Source organism: Empidonax traillii, unplaced genomic scaffold, assembly GCF_003031625.1.
Source record: "Empidonax traillii isolate 1590-97213 ecotype Southwest subspecies unplaced genomic scaffold, ASM303162v1 scaffold430:size563586, whole genome shotgun sequence".
Classification (NCBI taxonomy): Eukaryota; Metazoa; Chordata; class Aves; order Passeriformes; family Tyrannidae; genus Empidonax; species Empidonax traillii.
In genome coordinates, this window is record NW_020955623.1 from 192,870 (window position 1) to 215,736 (window position 22,867).

At 40.6% G+C, this 22,867-nt stretch overlaps 1 protein-coding gene across 18 annotated transcripts in view; it reads right to left on the bottom strand.

Annotated features, from left to right (window-relative positions):
• Positions 1-22,867, bottom strand: part of KIAA1217 (KIAA1217 ortholog) — a 355,614-nt gene that overhangs the window by 37,113 nt on the left and 295,634 nt on the right. For 12 of the 18 annotated variants that reach the window (XR_003572440.1, XR_003572439.1, XM_027894496.1 and 9 more), the window contains 3 exons: positions 9,741-10,573; positions 2,083-2,187; positions 1,602-1,654 (listed from right to left, as the gene is read on the bottom strand). Coding sequence is in view for 16 of the 18 variants with exons in the window: in XM_027894496.1 (XP_027750297.1) it covers positions 1,602-1,654; positions 2,083-2,187; positions 9,741-10,573 (991 nt within the window). In the remaining 2 variants the exon portion in view is untranslated. Of the gene's footprint in view, positions 1-1,601; positions 1,655-2,082; positions 2,188-9,740; positions 10,574-17,255; positions 17,493-22,867 lie in introns of those variants that run through there. The other 6 variants (XM_027894504.1, XM_027894493.1, XM_027894506.1 and 3 more) reach the window with 2 other exon arrangements.

Consider the following 22,867-nt stretch of genomic DNA (forward strand, 5'->3'; position numbering starts at 1 on the left):
TGAGTGAGGAGTATTTGGGAATGACAGGGGCAGGAAACGGTTGCTGGTCAGAGGAGCCAAGCTATTCTGGCGGGCTGGGCAGGACTTCCAGAGGGATACCCAACTTCACTTTGTGTGGTTTTCCCAATGAATATTATTCTCATTTCATTGAGAGCACATTCATATGTGCACACACAAATGACCGAATAATTTAGGTTTAAAGGCACCTCTGGAAGTCATCTGGTCCAAACCCTCACTCCAAGCTTAGATCAGGACCTCCAACTCAACACACCCTGCAAAGTACTTGTCTGAATTAGTACCAACAGAGGGAAAGCAGAAAGGCTGAACAGAAATACACTACAAAGAGGAACACAAGGCAATGTGTGTGCAGGTTGTGGTGGTTTCATAAGTGCTTTATATGAGACAAGGCCTGTGCAAGTGGGAAATACCATAAATTCTCAGTCTATAATGACTCTGCAATTTTGCAGCTGTTTTGAAAAATTACAGACTTTTTAGTAAATTGTCTGAAAGTGAGAAATTACAGCTTATTTCTTCAAAGCTTTAAGTATTGTTCTCCCCATCCAGAGGCCAGCAGGAAGGGAAGAGTTGGAACCGGACCAGAGGGTGGCTTGGGAGCAAAGCTTCAGTACCAGGATTTTAGCACTTTCTTTCTTGCAATGTGCTTGATAGTTTCCAGGTCTAGTTTGATTTCTGTCACTTAGGAGGACATAATGCAATTCCAGATAAACAGGAACCCCGAACGTGAACTAACAGCTCCAACAGAAAGGCTAGTTAGGAGCATAATAGGTTTGCTAATAAATGCGTGTGGTTTACTACCTGCCAGGGCACAGACCTCCCTGTGGGAACAGAGCTACCAGGAAGTGGAGAACTGCCTTTATTTGCATTCAGTGAATGACAAAGGGCGAAGAGGAGGCATATAAACATACCAACACCCTGCAGACTTCTCCAGCCACAGCCCATAGACAAGAGCTTCAGTCACATGGAGATCTTCTTTCACAACAGCCTTAACTCCATCTTTTAAACACTTAACAGCTCTCCAAGCGGGAAACTAAAATAACACCAGGTCTTACTGGCTTCATAATCAATAACTCAGAACAGTTTAGGTGAGCTCTAATAATTAGTAATAGATCAATGTGGCTTAATTAGGAAAAGTGATGTCTTGCTGACTACTAAATTTCTTGGTGCTGTTACATCCATAGCATCCTACTGACAGAAGGTCCTTAGAGAAAAGTTCAGGAGACCAGAAAAAGAAGGAAATATTTAGTCTCCTGCAACAATCTGGATACATATGGGGTTAATGACAGATATATATACTACAGACAGGATGAGTCACTGGAAAATTCACCATGTGCAGAGGCTCTGCATCTCATTTAAACCATTCAGCACAGGTGTAAAATTCATTCCAAATATCATCTCAACCTGTCAGAAATTCCTCTCTTAAAGATGTGATCGACTCCCATATCCTGAACTTAAACTTCGGTTCTGACAGTACAGCTACAGGAATTCAAATAAATTTGACATTTCCATAAGTTGTGATGGTTGTAATGTTAGACCTATTCATATACCTGAATAATTTGTAAAATAAAAGTGAATTATCTTACCTGCAGTGTCAACGCTGCTCTTGCTGGACACAGTTTTCAGCATCATCTTCTCACTAAAGTAATAAAAAGAAAAATAATAATTTTAGCTTACTAATATTAAAACTATAGTAACGTTTATATTCAGCATATTAAATGGCCTTGTCTAGCATATATATTTTTAATTTACATCACCAATCAGTTGTTTGTTTGGTTTTTTTTAAATCACCTCTTAATACAAGTTAAGCAAGGAATGGAGTACAAGCAGTAGAAAGCATAGAGATGTAGCTACATTAATTCTTTTTAACACAAAGAAGAGTAATGCAGTTAATCTCCATCTAAAATTTGTCATATTCTTCCTCTCTGCCTAGCATTCTCATGGAGATGATAAAGATATTTTAAAATGATTGAGCAATCAGGTTTGTTTTTTTTTTTTACTATTACATTCAAATATTATTTTTGTTGATTGATTACTAAAATCATTACAGATGAATTCTGTTTTTACCTAGAAGCATCTTTGCTATTACTTGTATTTGGCCCTTTAAAAAGCGCAGACTGAACAAGACCAGTTAAACTGGCAATCTGTTTCTCCATGGCTTGTATCCTCTCTCTGTAAGACAAGAGAACCGTTTGTTAAAGCCAGATATATTCGCTTTCAGACTTGTTTTTCTAGGTGAATGATTACCACAAGATTGGAAAGACACTACAGAGTTTGGGCAAAGGCCCATGGGTACCAGTTTGCATATACCTTATTGCAGCAACTTACCATATCGCCGTTTGGACAGCTTTTGCATGGTAACAGACAATAAAAAAGACATCTGCTTAGTTAAAATGAACAAAACAAACCACCACCAGGATAATAAACTTGTAATGATCTCACAAGACAGGCACCTAAAACAATCTAATGCCTCTTGGAACCAGTGAAAAACAGTTTTTTCAGCACTACATGTATTTTCTACCTACCCTGAGCCAATCATTTTGCCTGTACATAAGGTTTCAGGATTAAAGACTTCACACTTCTTGATACTATTTTTACTTTCCCCAAACCCAGGATTTTTGTCTGTGAAGCACTTAATCTGCCCAAGCTGACTACTTTCCAGCCCAAATCCTTTGCACCTGACATCACAACTGTCTGCCTTGGAAAGAACAGAAATGTTACAGAGAGGCACAGGACACCAAATGCAGACTGTACAGAAATCGTATAATAAAATAGATTTGCTTTCATACACGTATCCTGAAAAATTCCTTAAAACAGAAGAAAAGAGACAAAGAGGAACTACAATAGGTATGTTCAGTCTTTTCTACAGGGACCAAAGGTTACTAAACAACAACAACAATGACATCTTTTGGATTGGAAGGCTAACATTTATGTGCTTATCTGTTTGCATACAAATGCACATATTAGTCAGGTACCAGGGGATTTCCTCAGTGGGCTCCAAAACGGTCTTTTGCTCACACAGCTGCCCACTTACACGTGCCATTATGTCAGTGACACACCACAACACAGACACACGTCAGCATGGGACTTTCTGAAAAGGTATCCCTACATGCCAGCAGTCTGGGGAGACACACAGAAGCAAATTCTAACAGTGGGCTGTGATTTTGGAAGATGACTTGGAACAAAACTTCTCAAAAAGCAGCAGTGACTGATGAAAGAACAGAAAGGGACAGACACACTCAGATATAGACTCAGCCTGCTCTAAGGTCCATCCATCAACACTGTGGCATCCTGGGCACATGGGAGCAAAAGTCCAGCCACCTTCAGCTTCAGTTGCTGTTTGGTGGCCAAAGCAACAATGCCAGTCAATAAGGGTCACATAAACTCAAATGCAGGTACCAATATCAGGCAAAGCAAGCTGACACGACACAAAGCGAGTAGCCAGCCTTCACCACAGCTAGATGGATTAACCAGGCTAATTATTTCATTCACATTCAGAGAACGAATGAGATTTGCTGGGATAGCATGCAGATACCATAGCCAGAGAGACTCTGAGGCACCCACAAGTTGAGAAAACAGGGCAGCAAAACAAGTAATGAGATGCTAACAGACACAAGCAGGGAAGAAAGTGGTCAGTCAGTAACCAGCCAACAAATGTGTTCTTATTGCAAATTAATACAGTGTGTGTGTCTTACTTTTCTGTCTTCATGCTGAAAGGTATTTTGAATGGTGATGAAAAGACTAGTGAATCTGACCTAATTAATTTCCAACCAAGAAATACGTTACAGAATTTCCACTATTACAAGCTTTAAAATAAGAAACTGGTTCAGGCTATAGTAACTTTTGGAATGAAAACAAGTACTAAAACCCAGGGATAAATATATTCTAACAAACTTTTATACAGTATTTTTGACACTTAATAATGAAAATTTTTTTCCCAAATAATCATCACAAAACCTTCCTATAACTAAACTCAACTGGAAGTCTATCTGTTTTACCAATTCATAAATATGATGTTTTTTCCATCCCACGTTTGATAATCTGGAAACAATTTTCTGCTTCAAAAGAGATTATGGCTACACAAAGCTGATCTTGTCCTTTGCCATGAAATCTAGGAAAATATGTTGTTAAGAGGGAGCGGGATGTTCCAGAGATAGGAGATGATGAAAAACGAATGAAATACTGGAATCAATTGCACAGAGCACATTATTTTTCACATGGTAAAAGCATTAAGAATGTGAAGAATCTACACGTGCTCTGGAGTTATTCTGTTAGAAACAAGGCAGGATTTTTCCTGTAACCATTTCACTGTAATACCCAGACACTTCTTATGGCCATCAGCACCAAATATTTCAAAAACAGGTATCTGAAAAGAGGTGCCTTTTAGGCATTAAATAAAACAATTTGATTTTCAGAGGCCAGGCAGTGTGAGTGGTGGGAGGCAGCCTGCTCCAGCACGGGCAGGGGGGGATGGGGACAGACTGGTGGCTGAGGCCATGACCTTGGCTGACATGGCTGGGAGGGTTGGTGGCCTAGTCCTGTTGCCTGCCACATGGCCCCAAAGGAGTAGGGACAGGCTCCACAGCCAATACCTTCCCCTCTGGCTTCCCTGTGATGGGCTGGAGCAGCCTCAGCTCCGGGAGGGAGAAAATTAATGACTTCTCAGCCTGTGCCAGGCCAGAGCGCACCACGGATGCCAGCACCACCATGACAACTGTACATTTTTGGTTCTTAACATTGTAATTTCTACCTTTTGCTGTGGAGAGGAAAGGTGGGAGAACAGCCTGCCTCAACAGCCCTGCCTGCATGGGCAGGCTGGGGTCCCATGGATGGGGCAGGCCAGGGTTCCCACAGTATGGGACAGGTTGTCACGCTGGTGACATCAGGCAGACCAAGGCTCCCAGGGCACAGGACAGGCTGGCACTCCAGTGACATGGAGCAGGCCCCAGTCCCTGTGGGCAGGTAAGGCTGGGATGTGGAGTATTACGAGAGAGGGTCAGGCAGAACAAAATGCAATGGTGCCTCTTTGCTGGTGGTGGTAGCACAAGAAGACCCAACCCCATCTCTGCTCCCAGATTAATTTCCCAGATAAAGCTACAATTCTCCACCACCCAGGAAGTGCAGGGAGGGTCCTTTCTATAGCAGTTGGGAAAGAAATGTCTATTTTATCAGCCTGTACACAGAAAGGCATTGTTTCACATTGTTTTCCTGTGAATGCTGGGAGAGTCAGAGGTGGCAGCATGGTGAGGGAGGAAAGGAAGGGGCCAAGGTCAGAAGAGATGCCCATCCCAGCAGGTCTCTCCCTCAGAGTTGGCTTTGGCTTTTCACAGACCTTGGCCAGCAAGGCAGGCACAGGCCACTTGCTAGCACTGTCCTACCCAGCAGCCCAGGGTCTGTCCAGGCACTGGGCACCACCTTAGCACCCTGCTCCCCAAATTCAGAAAAGCAAAGCAAGCCCTTGCTTCTCTGGGGACTGTGCATTGATATACATTAGATTTCATGACCAGATTTCTTCCTTACAGCATCATTGAGGTTTCATGTAATTCCCTCTACTGCAATTAACTGGAAGTAATGCCAAGAAGGGCACAGCATATTGCTGCATTGATTTCCACTTGTCACAGCAATGCTACTTAAGCGTGACTCACATGTTACTTCCCTTTCCTGGGGACATCTTTTATATTCACATCACTGAGAAGATACTTTGTACAGACACAGAATAAAACTGGGCTGTGTAACTGTTCATTCATGTTCCTAGGCTGTACAGTGCATCATCCGTAACAGATGTACTCAAATACCAAGTCTGCACCATGAACTAATTGGTACACCTTCCTGGAGAAGAATTTTCAGTGACTTCATATTTTATAGCTAAACCCCAAGTGAAGTCAGTAGTGCAATCAAAAGAGGATCAGAGACACGGAAATACACATTGCTTTCCATATTACCCCACGAGGAAAACATTTCATTAAAAATTTTTTTATCTCAGTGAGAAAAGAGAAGAAACAGGATTAGGTTGTCTTCCTCAATGGCTTCCCTAGAACCAACTGAAGGTGTCTTAGTCAAACTTTATTCCAAAATCCCCCAATACAGCTGGAAAGGTGGGAACAAAAGACCAGCAGAATGCTTCCGTACTCTTCTCTCTTCTCATGGAAAGATACACACACCTGAGTATTTCAGTCTTCTAAGAAGATTAAATTCAATCTTTCTACTAGCTTGGAGCTAAAGGGAAAAAAGGAAATTCTGAAGCACTGTCAGCTGTGATACTATGTGACAACTCTTATCCAAATGAGTCTGCATCTCACCGTCCTACAAACAGTTCCTCTAACAGAAGGAAGCCAAAATACAGTTTATCTTTCCTCCATCCTGTATCAGTCATTTGCATTCATCTTTTTCTGCCTGGTTATTCAACACAAAGGAAGATGTAATTTTGGCCTTGTGGAAAGTGTCTAAGAGAGTGTATCTGCAAAGCCCCCCTTACACAATTCTCAGTGAATTGCTGATGGAGTCTCTCACTGTTCCTGCCTTTTCATGGCTTTGTACAGCCATTATTCCTAATGCACAGACAGTCCATCCATACTTTAGCATACTAAACAATAAAGTACTTTAGTGGTGGAAAGAGTATCTGATAATCTACAGTTGGCCATTAAACTTTAGTATTGAACTGCAAGCCATAAGCCATGAATGTGATAACATTTTTTGCTCAGTCCAACCATCATTTTTTCTCACTAATCACTAATGTGGCACAAAAAGAAGAAGATAAAAGTTGTGTTTAGGCAGAAGAGAACCACAGTACACTCCTGAGAAAAAAATGTTCTCTTGAGTTATCTTGCTGTTCTAAGGATTGTGTTTTAGTGAGCAGCAGCATTAATTATATATGTATTCAGCACTTCAAATAACCTAAAATTTTGCAACATGTTATAAATGCAAAGACTGAAAGTTAAACAGTACTTAATTGAGTGCACTTTTGGATAAACAGTTTTTTTTCCAATTAATCAACATTTAAATATCTGTTTTGCCTTTAGTAACTTCCAAAGGTAATGGGACCATTTTCTTCAACAAAAACAGGACACAGTCCATGAGAGGTCTTATCTGCTATAAGTACACAACATATTCTGATAAATTACAGAGATATCCCAGTTCAGCCCTGGACTGGAAAAATTGAAGGAGAATTAACAGGGGAAGAGAGATTCAGTTTTACTTCTGACATTGTCACTATCCATTTCAATCTTCTGTCTGACTTAAATTTGCACCGTCCTGAGGTTGTGACAGTGCTACTTCAACGTAATTTCCACAAAGACATGGCACAAGAGATGTTTTCTTTGCTCACAGCACACTCCACTAGAGATTAAAGGAAGAACAGTGCAGAGCTGATGGGTTTGGTGCCTGCAGGGTCCTCAACTCACTCCTGAATGAGTCAGAATGCAGAGTCTCTGCTGTCCCAGAGCACAAATGCGTAAGATCTCACTTCTTAGTACCCCCAAGACTAAAAGATCCTCAATCTGCCCACACCTGACACCTTCTGCATGCAGGCTGACTGAACACCTGCCATGTGCATTCTGTGGCCTGGCTCTTGGGCTCTTGGCATCAGCAAGTAGATAATGTGCAGAACAGAGTAGTACACACTACATTTTACCATGACTGGAAGAGAATGAATTCCGCCCTATCTCTCCAATCCCCAAAATATTTTTACTCACAGAAGCAAGCCCAGTTCTACTGCTTATGGGTGTAAACTGTAAGTCCTATACAAAAAGGCACAGAATACCTTTCTGCCATTTTATACATCACCCTTCAGGTGTTCATGGCAACCTTGTAACAATTCAGCCCCTGCTAAAGCAGGAAAAGAGCACTTCAACCTGGATAACCCCTTGTTTAGTTTAGTACAGTTTCAACAGTGTTTGCTTTCAAAGTTTATGAAATTATTACAAAGCTAAATTAAGGATTAGAGCATTTTATATCTGTAGAACTGAACCCAATTCTTAAATTGCAGTGGTTAGGAAACATACTAGTTTGCGTTGATTGCATTTGATATTTACAAATATTTTTTAGAAAGTCCCACTTCCTCGATGTTGAAAAAAACCACAACTCATAACAACAGCTTTCAGAATGAATCTTTCAGTGCCATGTGACTAATACACACCATGCTGAATTATAAGGTCATGTATTTATTTGGAAGTGCAACTGTGCAAATGCTGTTTTCTTCACTGTTAATATATTCTGGGACCAGGACTAAAACCGCTGGTGCAAAACTCCCTTTTAAGGAGCTGCAGAACTATCAGTATAGTTGCTCTTTATCCATTTACAAACACACAGCCTTGTGCATTTCTGTGTAGCTGAGTGAACAGCTGAGATGCCCAGTGGGAAGAAAGGAAGTTGCACAAATTGAAAAATTGTTGGTGTGGTTCCTTATTTTCAACCTCCTGTCATGAACTTTGTAAAATTTTCAATCTGAAAATGGATTGGAACTGGCAAATTTCCTTCAAATTATTTCCCAGTTTTAATAATGGAAGCTTGAAATGAAAATTCAGGTACCTGCAATGTTCTCTTGGAAACAGATAGATAAAAATCATATTTCATTGACCCTAGATTGTAATATACCCTAACTCACACTCTTATGTCACGCTCTTATAACTACCAAGCTATAAGCCTGTAATTTTTGTGGATAGTTCATTTTCTTCAAATTTTTCCCCATAAATGAACCTCAAAATGCTTTTTTTTCTGGCCAAGCATGGCAAGAGGCAACTAATTCTTGAGCAAGTTGCTCAAACGGAGGGGAAGTCTGGGGGCTATACGAAGCTCCACATCTTCCCAGTGGTTAAGGCAGTCAGCAGTTACCTTTGGCCTCTGTGAGCTCAGCATTTTCGAGCTATTCATCTTCACTTCCCTAAAGAGCTCTATAAAAGTTAACAGCACAAACAATATGCTAGAGATTAACACAGCTCGTATAAATGCACAGCAACTGCCCGGCAGCGTAATGATTTTTCTCTCCTAGGGCAGGGTCTATGGCAGGAGAAGCCTTCACAGACCTTTGCGTAAAATCTGGTCCTTAAAAAGACAGGAGAGATCGTTGTCATCGTCAGCGCACACAAGTTAGAAACAGTCAGGTCACCAACTACTTGTGATGCTGGAAAAATCATTGAGAACAACATTCGTGTTTCAATTTCTTCCCAGGGACAGACTTGCTCTTCTCAGCAGTTTCCCCTCAAGGAACATTATTGTAAACAACTGTCCTATTTTTATGCAAATTCATGGTTTACAGGAGATAGGACAGTAATGATAAATACTTCCCATTTCCTAACACTAGATGAGAAAAACTTCACTCCATAAAGAACCAAAATTGTAATATCAGAGTGTCATTCTTAAAGGGGGTGAAATATATTCCTTTATTAACAGGAACAGAACGTCATTTGTTCTTGTAACATGATCTGGTTGTCTGGAAAGAAAAATCCTAGTTAATCATTTTATTTTATTATATTTTTTCCATGACTGAAATTTGCACAAATGAAAATAACTAGGGATTCATCATGGGTTGACAATACTTTCAAATTAATAATGGGTGGTGTTGCACCTCCTCTAAATTACTAACTACCTTGACAGACAGCTAATAAACACTGCAGCCGGGTGCAGCAGGCTCCTACACATTACATTGTCCCCCGGGTGTTAAACGACGAAGGATATGCAGATTAGGAACATTTTCCATTTGCATGAATTAAGCCCCAGCTCTGCCTTACCTTGTCTCCTTGTCCTTGGGCATGGTAGGTGACCCATAGCCAAAAGCCTGCTTGTCAGCTGGAGAGGGCATTGCCTCGGCCATGCCTGGGAGGCCAACTGCACTCCGTGCTTTCGCATCCACGAACATGGGCGGTCCTGGCTCCTTTTTGAACGACTGGCGGCTGGGGGAAGACCTGTCAGGCTGGATGGTGTGGTGAGGAATGTGAGTGCCATGGTGAGGATGAATATCGACCATTCTCATGTCAGCCACCCTGTGGGGTGAGGCAGGGGGTGTTTTAGAGCCGAGAGTGGGTAAATGGCTCTCCGTGTACCTCCGCGACTTTTGTCTGTACAAGGACTGCTCCAGCATTTCAGGCTGCATTGAAGGGTTGCAGTAAGTGCTTGATGACCTCATGGCACCGCGATGGTAGGCTACAATGTGATCGGGGACATCGAGGGGGTGTCCGGAGTGGGGTGCAGCCACACTCATCCTCCCCTCGTGAAACAAGTAGGGGTCACCGTACAGACCTTCATTTCGGATCAGGGTAAGGTTTTTGCTGCTCATGTCCTCATCTGGCTTCACGTCCCGTCTCTCCAAAATGGCGCTTGGGCTGGGTGATATGGAGCGCGAGGCTGGCATGCTGGAGAGACGGTCCCTGGGGATGGTGGCATTGCCTGGCACACCCATGGGCCGGCCCCCACCATAGGGAATCCTGGACGGAGAGGGAGGCATGGAGTGGGGCACTGGGGTGGAGGGTGGAGAGCTGGGCATCGCATGCAGGGGGTGCGTGGCAGATCCAGGGCGGGAACCGCTTGGGCCATCTCGTCCCGTATAAGCAATTTCCCTCTGCATCTGGAAAGAAAAGGAAAAACATATAAGATATAAAATTACTGAATGAGCAAAACATGATGTGGGTTGTCTAAGGAAAATAAGGAAATAAAACCAAACCCTCAAGACAAAATAATTTGACATCTGCGTAAACAGAACACTTCGGGACCTCGATGCTTAAAGAAAAAAACAGCATACTATAAACAGCAATAAAGTAGGCTGCATAGTAAAGGAATATGAGAGTTTTAAAAATGCTTTTACCTACGCAAATACCATCTTACTCTAACCTGATACTCACAGCTACTGAAGCTGAAATCAGGGGTTTCAGTGCCAGGTGTTCCAAGTACATGTAGCCAGTAACAGACTTACAGTTTATTGATCAGACACACAGCCTAGAGTTCACTGATTCCAAAGCAAGAAAGAAATGCTGATGCTCTAGCATCGCAAACACATCTGAAGTCCTTAGACAAGGAAAACAAATATTTTCTTAGTTATTTTCATATTTTCATTGTAGGATTTAGCCTTTTACTAATAACCTGATGTGGTCTTTACTAAATAAAGGATACACAAAGCAAAGAAGAACAATACAGACATTTATTGACCGCAACACAGTCAAGTTGCATGAAGACACTTTGACCCTATAAAACATGTGCCGCTGCAGAGATAACAGTGCTTCAGAGGGTTTGTGGAACATTTGCTCAGGAAGTAAACGAACGTTTTATCATAGCTTTGTAACGAGCCGAAAGGAACAAGGAATCGAGGAAAAGAAAGGGAAAACATCCATACCAAAGCATTAGTGCTTTTTTAAGAGAGGCCTTGGCAAAAATCTGCAATGGATACGTGCACTTTTGAGACTGCAGAATCTCACTCTGCCTGGCAATGACTTCTCTAGACGGCTGAGCACTGTAAACGACAGACACAGGAGAAATTCCCCCTCTAGCAAGCATTATGCGCCTGCTCTGCTACCATTAAGGTATGGTGGTCAAACAGGGAGATGAAAAAAGTCATCTAGGTCACCAACTACATAAGAAAAAAATTTAGTTTCTAAAATTTGTGTTGACAATTGCAGGTTCTCTCTCCATCAGTTTCAAGGGATTGTTGAAAACTGTGCATCACCAAGCCCAACTCCACACTCCTTAAGTTACAGAGCACACGCTGATGTACAGTGGACATTGCTGATCTGAAATCTACACTATTTTTCTCCCCTCTCACTTGTTGCTTTGATAATGTGACTGGATTCACTGCAGCTACAGTGATTCATGGCAGATTAAGCAAGAAATTATTCCTACCCCACCACAGGTTTTTCCACTGGTAAGGGAATTGCAATGTCGGTATATAAACAATAGCTGTTCTTATCACAGCAGGTTCCGCACTTGGGAATTACAAATGACGTTCCCCAGGGCCAGAGATCAACAGTCTGAAGTATCAGGTATCACAAAGAAGAAAGGAGAAAACCTGATTGTGGCAGCAGCAATAATAAATTAGTGTAACAGAACAAAGGAGTGCACTGGGATGGGTCATAAATGACCCAGACAAGAATTATGAAGTCAAACGGGAACATGGGATAATTTTTTCATTTGTGCAGAGAATCATTCTAGTCTGGAATTTAAAATAAAATATAAATAAAATATAACTAAACAGTATTAATCACTCTGTAAGCGGGCATTCAACATAGTTTCCTATTGGCTTGAAGTAACAATGCAACATACTGAGCTGTATTGTGTGTTTAGACTCTGCACCCGGACCAGCAGAACAAAAAGACTCCCACTGACTTGAGCAGCTTTGGGATCATGCCTTCAGGGATAGGCAGCCACAGATGTTTCACTGAGAGAAGAACCCAGAGAAAGAAAATCCTCCTTCATTCCTACTGTACAAGCTACACCATGCCCTGTTTAGTTGCTTCACATACAGCTACAACAAATCGAATAGTGTCTGGCACAGAAACCACAGACACTAGGATATGCTGGGTTGCAGTGAAAGGAAAATTCCAATGTTACCTTGTAGAGAGGAGAAAATTTCCATGGGAAGATTTGAAAGCAACAGGTTTATTTCCCTAACTTCTGGACTTCATAATCCTGTATATGCTCATTCATTTCTCCTAAGTTAAAGCAATCTGTCAAAAATTTCTGCTTTTTACCTTAAGATATTTAAGATGGAATACTTTAGAATGGAAATAAATTCAAATATGGAGCTGAGCTATTGTTCAAAATCCTGTGCCTGATCAATGATGTATATAACACTACTCACTTTCGTTTTAAAATAGTACTTGGAGTACACAGCCTCAATCAAGACCCCCAGGGGCTGGGCAGAGCACAAATGCCTGGGCAGTCAAACCCTTTCTGAAAAGTTCACTTTCTATTTTAAGCCAGGACTCAGGTCCTGGGTGGAGTGTGATGAATGGTAGAGCTGTTGGAGCCACAGAGTCTGGGGTGCCCAGGGCAGCTGCACTGGGGCGTGTGGGGCTAGGCAGGGATCTGAGTTGGTCACTGGCAGCCAGGTAGCCTTACTGGATGGATTACAGTGTCTTCTGCCACCTGGTTGGTATTTCCTCTCTTTCCATTTTTCTCTCTTCACCAAAATCTCCAGATTATTTGCTAATGGGAAGTTTAAAAATGTGAATGATGGTCTCTTCTTGCTTCTCATTTATACATCTTTTGTGTGATTGTCTATGCACACTACTCTCTCTTGTATATACCCCACTTTCTGTGCTGTTTTTCTTTTCTCCTCCACCACAAACCCCCCATGTTGCTACACAAAAACCTGTATTCTAATATGCAGGCTGTCTTTAGCCACATGTTTGTGGACTTCGCATGACTCAGGGACAGCGAAAGAGGATACTGGGGTTATCTGAGACTCCAAATATAGGTGCTATCACAGCCAATTGCTTTGAGGGCAAAAGGAAGAAGACTTCTTCAGTGCAAGCACAGGATCATGTGCTTTTCAACTGCAGGCAAGTAATACGTTTGCCTGAGGGTGTGGTTTTCTTTAGAACATAGTTCTTCCTTGTTCTTACTGCCTTACTGTAGGATGTAAGGATGTTCTTACTGCCTTACTGTAGACCTTACATCCTTGAAATGGAAACTTGTCAATCCTTAGGTTAAAATATGGCAAACAGCTAGCAACAAACTCTGTAAAAAACATTTGAGGGGAAAATACATCACTGGGAACCTTTTACTTTCTGTAGTAATAAAGATCACACCATGTTTAAATATCTCCTGTGGAGGTTTTTGGTCAGTCTAACAACACTTAAATCTGTAAGATATTGATTTATTTTTTTTTAAGAGATTCTCTAGATACTAAAGAGTCAACATTATATAAAAACAGTTATGTTCTTTATTTCAAAGCTTGTTGGCTATATTTTGAAAATGCCTATATGCACAAAGTCAGCAAACCAGTTATCCATCCACCCAAATGCATACAGGAGTCCTGCTGCTGGTAGCTCACATAAAGGGCAAGCAGAGCCAGTCCCTTTGCTCACAGCAGACAGGGCACACAGAGCTGTGCCTGCTCACACACCAGGGCAATGCCAGCTAGCACCAAGCACCAAGCCTACCACTGATTCATTGGCACCACACCACCTCTGCATCTCTCCACGCAGCTGGATACCACAGGTACAGCCTGACTCATGCCACTATCTGCTAACATCTCAGAGTGAAACGCGGGCAAAGGGAAAAGTAGGCCAGAGTTTCTGACCTGGCAGCCCTTCCCATTGCTCTCCCAGGCCTCCTCTATGTCAACAAAGAACTCAGAAACTGGCTTTGCCCCAAGGATTTCAGACTGCCAAAATACCTACACGGAGCATGTTCCCTAAGTAGAGTTTATCCATGCACCCTCTTGGAGACACCCAGGAGTTCCCAACAGACTTCATTAATCACCTCTCAGGCATGTGAAGCTATTACTTTTCTTACTCTCCCTTTGACACCCTGCATTTCCCTGAGGAAACTGCACCTATGCTTCCAAAGCTGGCTCATCCCAGTATAAACAGAGGACACCTGCAAAGAATTTTAGGGAGACCTTGGGGGGTCTTTGATGAAAAAGCTACAAAAATACTAAGTACTGATATAATGCTGATAAATTAATCTGTAAAGAGACCTTTTATGGAAACTGCTCAACAGAAGAAAATCCTCTGAAAAAGTGAGGCAATTCTTAACTCTTCTAGAGAGAAGGTACTTAATCAAAGAACCTTCAACCCAACAACAATATAATCAATTAATTAGTTCTTAATAAAAATAAATTGATAGCTTTACTGTACTAGTTGTTCAAAAATCTCAGCTCAACCATTAGCTGCACTACATGATAACACTTCTGTCATGACTGATCTTTCATTCAGGTTGGATTTGGACAGCTGAAAGCACAAATCCACTTTTGAAAAACACCAATCAGGTTTGAAAAACACCAATCAGGTTCATATGGTTTTAATATTTCTAAAATTTCTAAAATAATTCTAAAATTTACAATATGAAATAGTGCACTTAAAAATTACATAATTGGTAAACAGTTAAAATGAAAATTTTAAGTATCTGTACCACAACTATCTGTCTGATGCCAAATCCTTTTGCTATCAGACATCACTGAGAGGTTGTCACACTTGTCTGTTCTTGCCTTCTCATAGAAAACCCTCTAATTCCTATAAATTTTCCCAATCTATGGGGTCATTACAGACATACTGGCTGGAGTTGTGGGTTCCTCCAGCTGCCCAATGCCATACCTAAAAACTGCAAACACATTAGCATAATTTTTAGCTTTTTCTGGTCAGAAAGTTTCCAATGAAACATACTTTTAGCAAACAACATTAATCCCAAAGAACTGAAATATCTGGTAAAAACATCAGTAAAAACAAATGCTGGAAAAAACCACCCTGCAGATTTCAGTCAAAGAGTGAACCTTATTTCTTATCAGACATCCCTGAAGTGTTCTAGAGCTTTGACTTTCCAGATTCATAGCTCTGGGGCAACTCAGTCAGAGTCTGATCTGGAGTAGGGACCTCAGCTCTCCGTGGTCTCCTCAGCAGAGCAAGGGCTTGGCAGTTTGGGGTTACCAAGTAATGACATGCCAGGGGTTTCAATGCCTTTTACTCCTCAGCAATGTTTCCAGAACAGAAGTTTAAACAGTAATTTTGGCTAAGAGTGGGTCCTGTCATGCCCAAAAGAGAGACTTCAAACCATGAAACAGATGACCTTGCCTAACTTGGAGACCTGGCCTCAGCTGAATTTGGACCCAAAGTATGAGGTTCTAGGAGCTGCCAGGGTTCACAACTGTTTTTCATTATGGCAACAGCATGCTGGTAAAATAAATCTGATTTCAAGTGTTCAAACTTCCAATGAATGGGGAACTCCAAGACCCAGCTAGCTGTTATTAACATGTCCCACATATTTCCATTGTTTTTTCCTGGATAATTTTCCAGACAAGGAGTTGCAGAACTCCCTCAGAAATCTCAGCGTTTATTATAATTAACTTCCCAGTATTAGCATGCACCTATGTTCTTTAGGTCCTTTTGCATAGTTTTGGTATATTCTCAGCTGTAAAATTTCTGTATTATGGTGAGAGTTGAGATAAAAACTCAGAACATCTAAGAAACAGTTGTTCTCTGTTTCTAAGGACTGATTACATATATGGTGGATACCTCAAGAGAACAACTGGGTTTTTATTCTTCCATTTATGCTCTTAATTCTGTTTTTTCTTTCCCTTGATCAAAAACACTGCAATCAGTCAATATAAGATGTTTCTTAGGATGGGTCTGTGATGGTTAATGATGACAAATCCACCCAGTCTTCCAGTTTCTATGTTCATAGATTACTTCTTTTTTTGGCCAGGCTCAGTTAGCTAGAAGTTGGCATGAACAAACAAGACAACCAGAAGATGATGCTCACTATCCTAGGAGGTGGAATTTAGAGGACATAACATGACCCTCCAGAAAGGAGGCATCCTGAGTTAACCATAATCAAGTGTCAACACCATACTATCCAATATCACTGCGACATCCAGTCCCTGTATCTTTCTCCCAGTTGTGCAGGTGTACACAAAGGTTATGGAAAAAGCACTATTTGATCTCCAAAAGCAGAGCTTTTAGGATACCATATTCTAATTACCCATGCACCGACTTGAAGCTCAGACACAGCATCAATTCCCTTGCCATGATACAGAGCATCAAACACATTCTCAACATTACTGTCCCTTATTTTATACCTGTATGTTTAATGCACACTTGTGCATGAATCCAGTCTCTACATTTGGTCTCTCCAAATGTTTTACCTCAAGGTATTTTACATGTCTCAGTATGTTCTTTTATATCCCTGACTATATACAACCTTAATTCATACCATATCCTAAAGTTCCCATGGGGAAAACAAAGAATACCTAGTTCACTTTTTACTGAATGTAAAACAGATCCATAAAATTCTAAGCTAACCACAAAACAAATGTAATAGTAATATCAAAAATGTCTGATTGCTTCACCTTGCCTGTAAGTCAGTGTGCATGCTGAAGATAGATCATGCAAACAAACACAGAGTTTTCAGACCAAATCCTACACAGTCTGCTCTTTAGAGCATAATTTCTTCAGCTATCCTGATGCTACTCTAAATATTTGGCTCCACAATTTAAAACATTAGCACTCTTACTACACTCTAAGACAACATTGCTACTGATGGACACATAAAACAATCTTTGAAAAGATTTTTGCTCTGAAATAATTAAAGCCACTTACTGTTAGTTACAGAAATCACTTGTATGGCTACAGCAGTGAGATGAACATTTCGTTCCACTTCTTCTAATAAAGCACTTTTTGTTTTCAGTCTTGAATCTGAATCCTTGGTCTATGGTATAATATTTTGTATATCCATATCTTCTGGGGAAAGGTTTTGAAACAGTAAAAATGCTCCTTGTTCCCTCTGCTCACAACAGGGACAGGCCATGTTGCTTTATCCGGTCATATAAGTAATGCTGCTTCAATAGACTGAAGTACTTTTCCACATGACAAGCCTGTGATTTCTCCTCCCCTTCGAAATTAGTCACTAAATAACCTCCTTGGCATGTCACCCAGTGACAAACTGTGCAACGCTATGTGATTCAATCACTCAATCATTTTTTAATGTGTGCCTATAAGATGCACAGAAAGAGACTAACATTATGGAGTGAACCACAAAAGAGACTCACAAAGGGGAAAGTCATAAATAAAATAGTGAGTAACCCCTGTTTTGGTAAGAGAGTGCATTTCAAAGGCAACAATATGAGGCACATACATATTATTTCCCTAACAGGTGAAGACCTCCAACTATTTAGCAAACCCAGTACATAGAATTCTAGAAAAAAAAATCCAGCAGTTATAAACCTTAGAAGCTTTTCACCTACTCAGATTGGTAGTGACGCTCGGTAGAAGGAAGCACAAGCTCCTCCCATGGAGGAGGCTGTCTACTCATTAACCGGGCACCTGAGCCTCTTGGTTAACCTGAACTTCAGGGTCCCCATAGATCCATCTCGTTATCTCTGCAGCACACTACACTAGCTATTATGATTAGTTGTTGTTTGGCTTTTTTTTATTATTATTATTTTTAAAAGAGGGTACAATAGAGAAGGCAAATATATTTTCAAAAATCAGAACAAAAAGAATGCTTCCCTCCCTTCCATCCCCTCACCCCAAAAGACCATAGAGTACGGAAATTGTTTCCTTAAAAATACAGTAGTTACAGTCTAAAAGAGATGGCACTGAAGTATCATGGGGGAAAATCTCATGATATGAGCCCTTCCCAGTCCTGTGGTTATCTTGTACTTTAGGAGGGTTGGTTTGGGGTTTTGTCTCAATTTTTTTTTTATGCAAGGAAAAATTGCCTATACCACCATGACTGGCATTCAGAAGAATCAAAATCCAAATTAAGCACATGACCATGACCTAATATTGCTGTACAGAATCAGTTATAATGGGACCTTCCTGGAGCAGCATTTCTGTTTCACAGTACTACTCTCAGTGTCTCAGCCATTACTGAAGGAGGCATCATTCACTTCCGCTACAAAAGGGCAATTTGACACAATGCACTTAAGTAACAGGACAAAGATCATATCAGATCTGGTAGACAAAACTAAAAATCCAGGTGTTCCACCCCTTACTACACCCAGCCTAACAGTAGAGAATTCTTCCAGTTTTGTAGACAGCTGCTATGATTTCTAATTTGTAATGTACACTGTAAATTTGTATGCCATTATTGATCTTGACCAGAACTTCACAAAATTTATATGTAGCCTAATATAATTTTTTTAGAAATGTAAAATATTTCATTTTGTCTTAAATGTTTACTTTTCAGTTTCAATATTTTAAAATATTGTTTTTACTAAATATTTGCACTAGCCCTATAATAAGCTATTTTTATGGCACAGAAACAATGTTAAACCTATTTATTTTTATTTCAAATTTAATCAGTCAAGGCTGGTTTCTTGCAGTATAGGAGTAAAGCAGTATTTACTATTGAAGCATCTGGTTTATATTTGGCAGGTTTAACTAACCAGTCAAGCATCCTCTTTTAATGAATGGATGTATATACTTGACCTAGATAAAAAGCTGCTTAGGTCAGTGGACCAACCAGACTCAAAAACATCAAGAATAAGAAATATAAGCAGATTCTTCTAGTACACTTTAATGCCACACAGGTTTTCCAACAGTTGCTGAGTATATTCTTCCATCCATGCTCTTCCTTGCAGGCTAGCAAACCTGCAGTGACAAATAACATTATCATGCTAGTATGCAAGATAAAAAAGACGACTATATTTTACTTCAGTTTCCCTGCAATCAATTCCAAGCTGATAGGCTGCATATTTGCAGTAATTGCACTCTAGCATGATAAAGTATATCCCAGAACATCAGACACACTACAACTAGTTTTCCATATGTATGACACAGTACGCAAGAATCTTCAAGTATGGCGGATGCATACAAAAAGTTTTTCATGAGATGAATTAATCTTTTTTTAATTTTAAAATATATCAGATCAGCACAACATAATAAATATTGCAGTTACATCATTACCAAGGCTGTAATTTAATTTGTAGGTTCCAACAATGCATACAAACAACTCAAGCATCACTTTCCATTTCAATCACTTTATCAGAACCCTCAAGCATTGTCTAACTTTCCATGTATCATCCTATGTATAATTACTTGCCATATATTTGTTTATAAAATACTGTATAGAACTAGAGCTCCTTTTCAGTATAAACAAAGGGCATGCCCCTAAGAGGCACAACACCCTGTGCTTCACTGAGATCAAGCCTGTAAGTTTAGGTTAATTTGGGACTTTAGAACCAATGTTAACATCTATATTAATGACAGGTTCAAGTTACCACAGACCTGTAACACCAGCCACTCTCATACCCTCCTTTATTCTATGTTATTAACAATGTCGGTCCGTTGGACCTTTCCATCAATTTGCTCATCACAATCCCTTATTTTCTGCTTGTTTGCCTCATTTTGAAGCAGAAAAAAAAATCTTAAGAGTTTAGACATCAGTAAACACACAGTTATAAAACCAGTAAATATATTTTGAAGTCTACTGTGGGGTATACACAAGTGGCATAAACGTAAGTTATTGTTTGACTGCTGATCAAAGGTTTTTCTGTTCCTGATAACAGCTCTTTTGGTTTCTATTCCCTTAATAATACTTTCATGAATGAAAATAATTAAGTAGTTAATGCCTTGTACTGCTGTAAACAACTATTTCCTTGACAGAAAACAGGGAAGCACTTACAGCGATTACTGGTCACTAACTCAGGACTTGGTTTTGTTCTCAGCACTCTGGAACAAAGCTTGTGATGGAGTCAGTGGGGTTTTGCTCAAATCCAACAAGTTAGTTCAGTACAGCAAAATCCAAATGGAAAGACAGTTTGATGATGACAGCTTTTACAGATGTACTACAAAAGAAGTATTATTTTCTTCTGGTTTTGGGAGGTTCTGGTTTAGGGGTTTGGGTGTGGGTTTGGTTTTGGGGTAGCTTTTTTTGTTGTTTTTTGGGAGTTTTTTTGCCAAGGAAAGTCTCATGCCATTTACCAGTCCTACAGCCCACCCAGCTTCTAACTTCGATCCAAGAAACCAACAGTTTGGGACAACAAAGATGAATCTGTGGAGTTGTCTGCAGGGTCTCCTAAATTTGCTGCCTCTGATACACAAAACTCATGAAGGCAGCTGGAGAACCAGGATCAGTATCTTTCTTTTCTCTGTTTAGGGTGGCACCATGACAGGGACTTCTCAGTGTGATTATTCACTTTTTACAATGAGAGTGATTCACCCTTAGCTTTGCCCCTAAACATTCAGCAGAGAAGAAAAAAGGGTTCCTATGCCATCCTGATCTCAGTCTCAGTTGCTTCCCTGTGGCAAAAATGAGGGAGCAGGACACAGCCCCCCAAGCTGCTGTCGTTCACAAAGGCACTGAGGTGACACACTCCCCAGTGCCCAGCCAGGCTGTGCTGGTGCCACTCTGCTCTCCACACTGCTCTCCATGACCCCAAAAAACTCTTTCAAACCGGCCTCAACTTTCTCACATTTGCTCTCCAGCCCACTGCCCATATTTATACTTACAAGGATGTGCGTGGTGTTCCTTTGAAGACTGAAAACCCTACAGAAGCTCTTTGAATTTGAGAGGCCAAGCTAAACAAACAGGGAGGGAACAGAACAGCTCTGGCTGCCTAACACATACTGGTTTGAGATTATGTACAGACCACACTATCTTCTTCTAAACATATATATTGTTTGCTATTCCCTCTGTTTACTGATTCCAAAGGCATGCATTGAAACAGATACGCCTTGAGGTAAACATAAGTACCATAAAGTTCTCTTATACTTACTCCAAACTCCCTAGTTCTTAAAAAAGAAATGCAAACAAATAAACAAAAAGCCTTCTCACACCACAGAGCACATTATAGCACCAGCTAGAATGAACCACTATAAAGGGGACAGGCAGCTCTACAGCTTCACTACTGGCAAAGCAGCACACTCTCCAGAACAGCTGGAGCTTGCAGTGTGGAGCAATCTGTGCATGAAGCCTTTGAACCAGCCCACAGGTGAGCACCTGAGCTCCAAAGAGAACAGTGCTTTGTTGTAACCTGTGTATTAAAATTAAATATACATACATACATACACGTTTTGCATACCAGCAGTAAATTTTTGGCCCATACTTTTGTGGTGGCAGATCAATTCAATCAGAAATTTTTGATTTTTAGGGATTTAAAAAGTTAAAGCAAGCAAGTACACATGGGAAATCCTCTGCTGGAAGCACTATAAGCCTCTCAAAAATTTTTTTAAGTGTACTAGAACAAATATAGCCAATTCTCTGTGGAGTTGCATGAAGAAGGTTCTGCAAAACTGAACTATTACGTCAGGTCTGCAGTCTGTCTTTCTACCCTGTAATTTAAACCTCATGCTTCCTCCTCATTTCTGTACTGATTTAAACAAGGACATTTTCCCAGCTATAGGAAAGTATCACAGCATGTATCACAGACATGTATGCATTAGGCACCTCTCAAAAAGTAAAGAGGCAATATTAGTTGCTTTGTATTGAGGATTTGTCTCACCTAATGCTGCGTTAAAAGCCAGTCAGCCAGGAACCCACCAGAGTCAGTTCATTCCCTTAGAGCTGGGTGGGACAAGCTGTCCTTTGGCACTCCCAACCTCTTGCCACTGACTGCAGTGGGCGGCAATTTCTACACTAAGCTTGTAAGGATTAGATTTTTTTCCTAATTCTTTCTAGTGAGCCTGTCCATATGTCTTTTCATTTAGCTCACTCTGCTCTGTTTCTCATCCTACTTTCTTCCTTTTTTTTCTTTCTTCTTTATAATTCAAGCTGAGATCCTATAACTAGAAAGGACAACAGCAGCTTCATTCCAGTTGCTACTTGCTGGTCCATGCAGTGGACATTGCTGTGATCCACCTGGTGGATCCAATCTGGCCTGTGGTTCCTGTTTGACTAAACTAAGAATTAAAGGTCTCTCTCCTGAAGCTGGCAATAAACACCGTTTATTTATCAACAGAACAATACAGAAGCAGACCTACTTTTCATTCTCCTCTTCCTCTGTCCTACCATTAGCACATGTATTTATGCCTAAACTTTTTAACTTCTAAATGCAGAGGACTGATTTTGTGGCAGGAAATTTATCCTTCTTAGTCAACAGGTAATGAAGATATGTAGCAAAAAAAGTAGCAAATCACATGCTGCAAACATTTAGCTAACATAACTAATGACTTGGACTGGTGATCTTAAAGGTTCTTTTCAACCTAAATGACTCTGTGATTCCATGAAAATGGGAATAGAGAGAGGAGGAAAAGAAAAATTATGTGGA